The sequence below is a fragment of the Octopus bimaculoides genome, chromosome 2 (assembly GCF_001194135.2).
Source record: "Octopus bimaculoides isolate UCB-OBI-ISO-001 chromosome 2, ASM119413v2, whole genome shotgun sequence".
NCBI lineage: Eukaryota > Metazoa > Mollusca > Cephalopoda > Octopoda > Octopodidae > Octopus > Octopus bimaculoides.
Window position 1 is genome coordinate 183,090,067 of NC_068982.1, and position 2,064 is coordinate 183,092,130.

At 37.3% G+C, this 2,064-nt stretch overlaps 1 protein-coding gene across 1 annotated transcript in view; it reads left to right on the top strand.

Moving 5' to 3' along the window:
- LOC106881486 (ras-related protein Rab-27B) overlaps window positions 1-2,064 on the top strand; it is a 12,261-nt gene that overhangs the window by 7,393 nt on the left and 2,804 nt on the right. The window contains exon 4 of the mRNA XM_014931886.1: window positions 378-605. Coding sequence (XP_014787372.1) covers window positions 378-605 — 228 coding nt within the window. The remainder of the gene's footprint in view (window positions 1-377; window positions 606-2,064) is intronic.

Genomic DNA, 2,064 nt, shown 5'->3' on the forward strand with positions numbered 1-2,064 from the left:
ATATATATATATATATATATACATATATATACGACGGGCTTCTTTCAGTTTCCGTCTACCAAATCCACTCACAAGGCTTTGGTCGGCCCGAGGCTATAGTAGAAGACACTTGCCCAAGATGCCACGCAGTGGGACTGAACCCGGGACCATGTGGTTGGTAAGCAAGCTACTTACCACACAGCCACTCCTATATATATATACAGCATGGATAATACTGATTATATTACATCTATCAGTTAATATATGCTCAGCTTAGAGTGCTTAACCGTCACTCGTTAGCGCATATGACTTTGTACCTTGTAATTACATGAATATGTATGCATATTAATTTATAAAGCTATTCCCCGCCTAATTGTATGACCTTCTCTTTCAATCAGGTTCCATTCCTTGACAACATCCTACTTCAGAGATGCAAAAGGATTTTTCTTGATGATTGATCTGACCAATGAAAATACTTTCGTAAACGCTTTCGCTTGGTTACAAAAAATGGAAGAATACGGTCCCAGATCTGGCTACGATGTAATCATTGTTGGCAATAAAATAGATCTTGTAGACTGTCGCAAAATCAGTGCAGAGACTTTACATAAATTTGCTGAAAATCATAGGTTTGTTACAAACAATCATCTCTTAACTGTCATAAATTTGCTTTCAACACATTCCACCGAAACAGCTATATAGTTCCTGGTATATTAATATACTAATGTAGTTAATGAGCGCGTTGGTAATATCCTGTACTTAATGAGTATTTTTTATTCATTTATAAACGAACGTGTGTAATTTTTTGTTATATATGGATGTGTGTATATGTGTGTGTCAGCATGTATATACCTTCATGTGCGTGCTTGCTTAGAACTTGCATATGTGTGCTTGCATGCTTGTGTGTGTGTGTCTGTGTAGGTACGTGTAAGCTATGAATAACAACTTAGTCCCATATAATATAATGCATTACAATTTTGAAAGTGATGCGACGCATTGCACAATGAGAGCCCGAGTTATGTAATGCTTGCAGAGTGAGCGACTGGATAATGAAAACTGATTAGCACAAGATCGTTTCTGTCTCTGACCTACAGTCGTGCTGTATCCTCTCTTTTTGTCTTGACTAACACCACTACAGTGGTTTCTGTTCTTCGGAGTTGACTGATCTCATCCTTTGTCGCCCAATCACTCCCAGTTCATTCATCACTTGTCTCGTTCCTATTTGTATTGTATCTAAACTCCTACACAAACAATTATGTCAAGACCCTCTTTCGCAAAACGTCAGCCCTCTGGAAATCTCTCTTTGCCAGTGTTTCCCCTCCAGAAGAATATAACTGTATCTGGAGACCATAGGCAGCCACCTCTTTCAGATCAAACTATTTAACAAATTTCGAACTTGTGCTTTAATAGGACTTTAATTCGTGCCATTACATTCCTGCTATTCGCATGGTGTCTATTCTCACCTCATCATGTCCTTTCCTCACCAAATGGGGAAGATCTCTTCTCCAGTTTGAGACACTAGTGTCGCTGAAAATAGCTCTAAAATGCAATGAATATCTGGTTATATTCAGTGACCTTAGAAACATTAGTTTGTAAATATCGTTTAATATTTCATGAATGCAGCTTTTGGACATATTGTTTGATATTTCACGAATACAAGGCGGCGAGCAGGCAGAATTGTTAGGATGCGGAGCAAGATGCTTAGCAGCTTTTCGTTTATCTTTACGTCAAATGTATTTATTTAATTCAAATTTTACTTAGTCACATGACTATCTTTACTTATCAAAAACACATTTTAGTGACTTGTATAACTTTTCTTCCAGCGCGTATGTAATTACTCCCCTGATATTATTTTCAAAGGGATGCACCTCTACATAATTGATATACTTTTACGTCAAAGGTGTATATCTTTACTTCCTATTAACAATTAACAAATATATTTATATTTATTTATGTATTTACCCCGCCCAGACATAGTTATCTTCTCAGATTTCCCCAAATAGGTGATAACGTGATCACGTGAGATCTGATTGGGCCTGGGAAGAATACATGAAGGATGCTCACGAGACTATCACTGTCAAATACCTG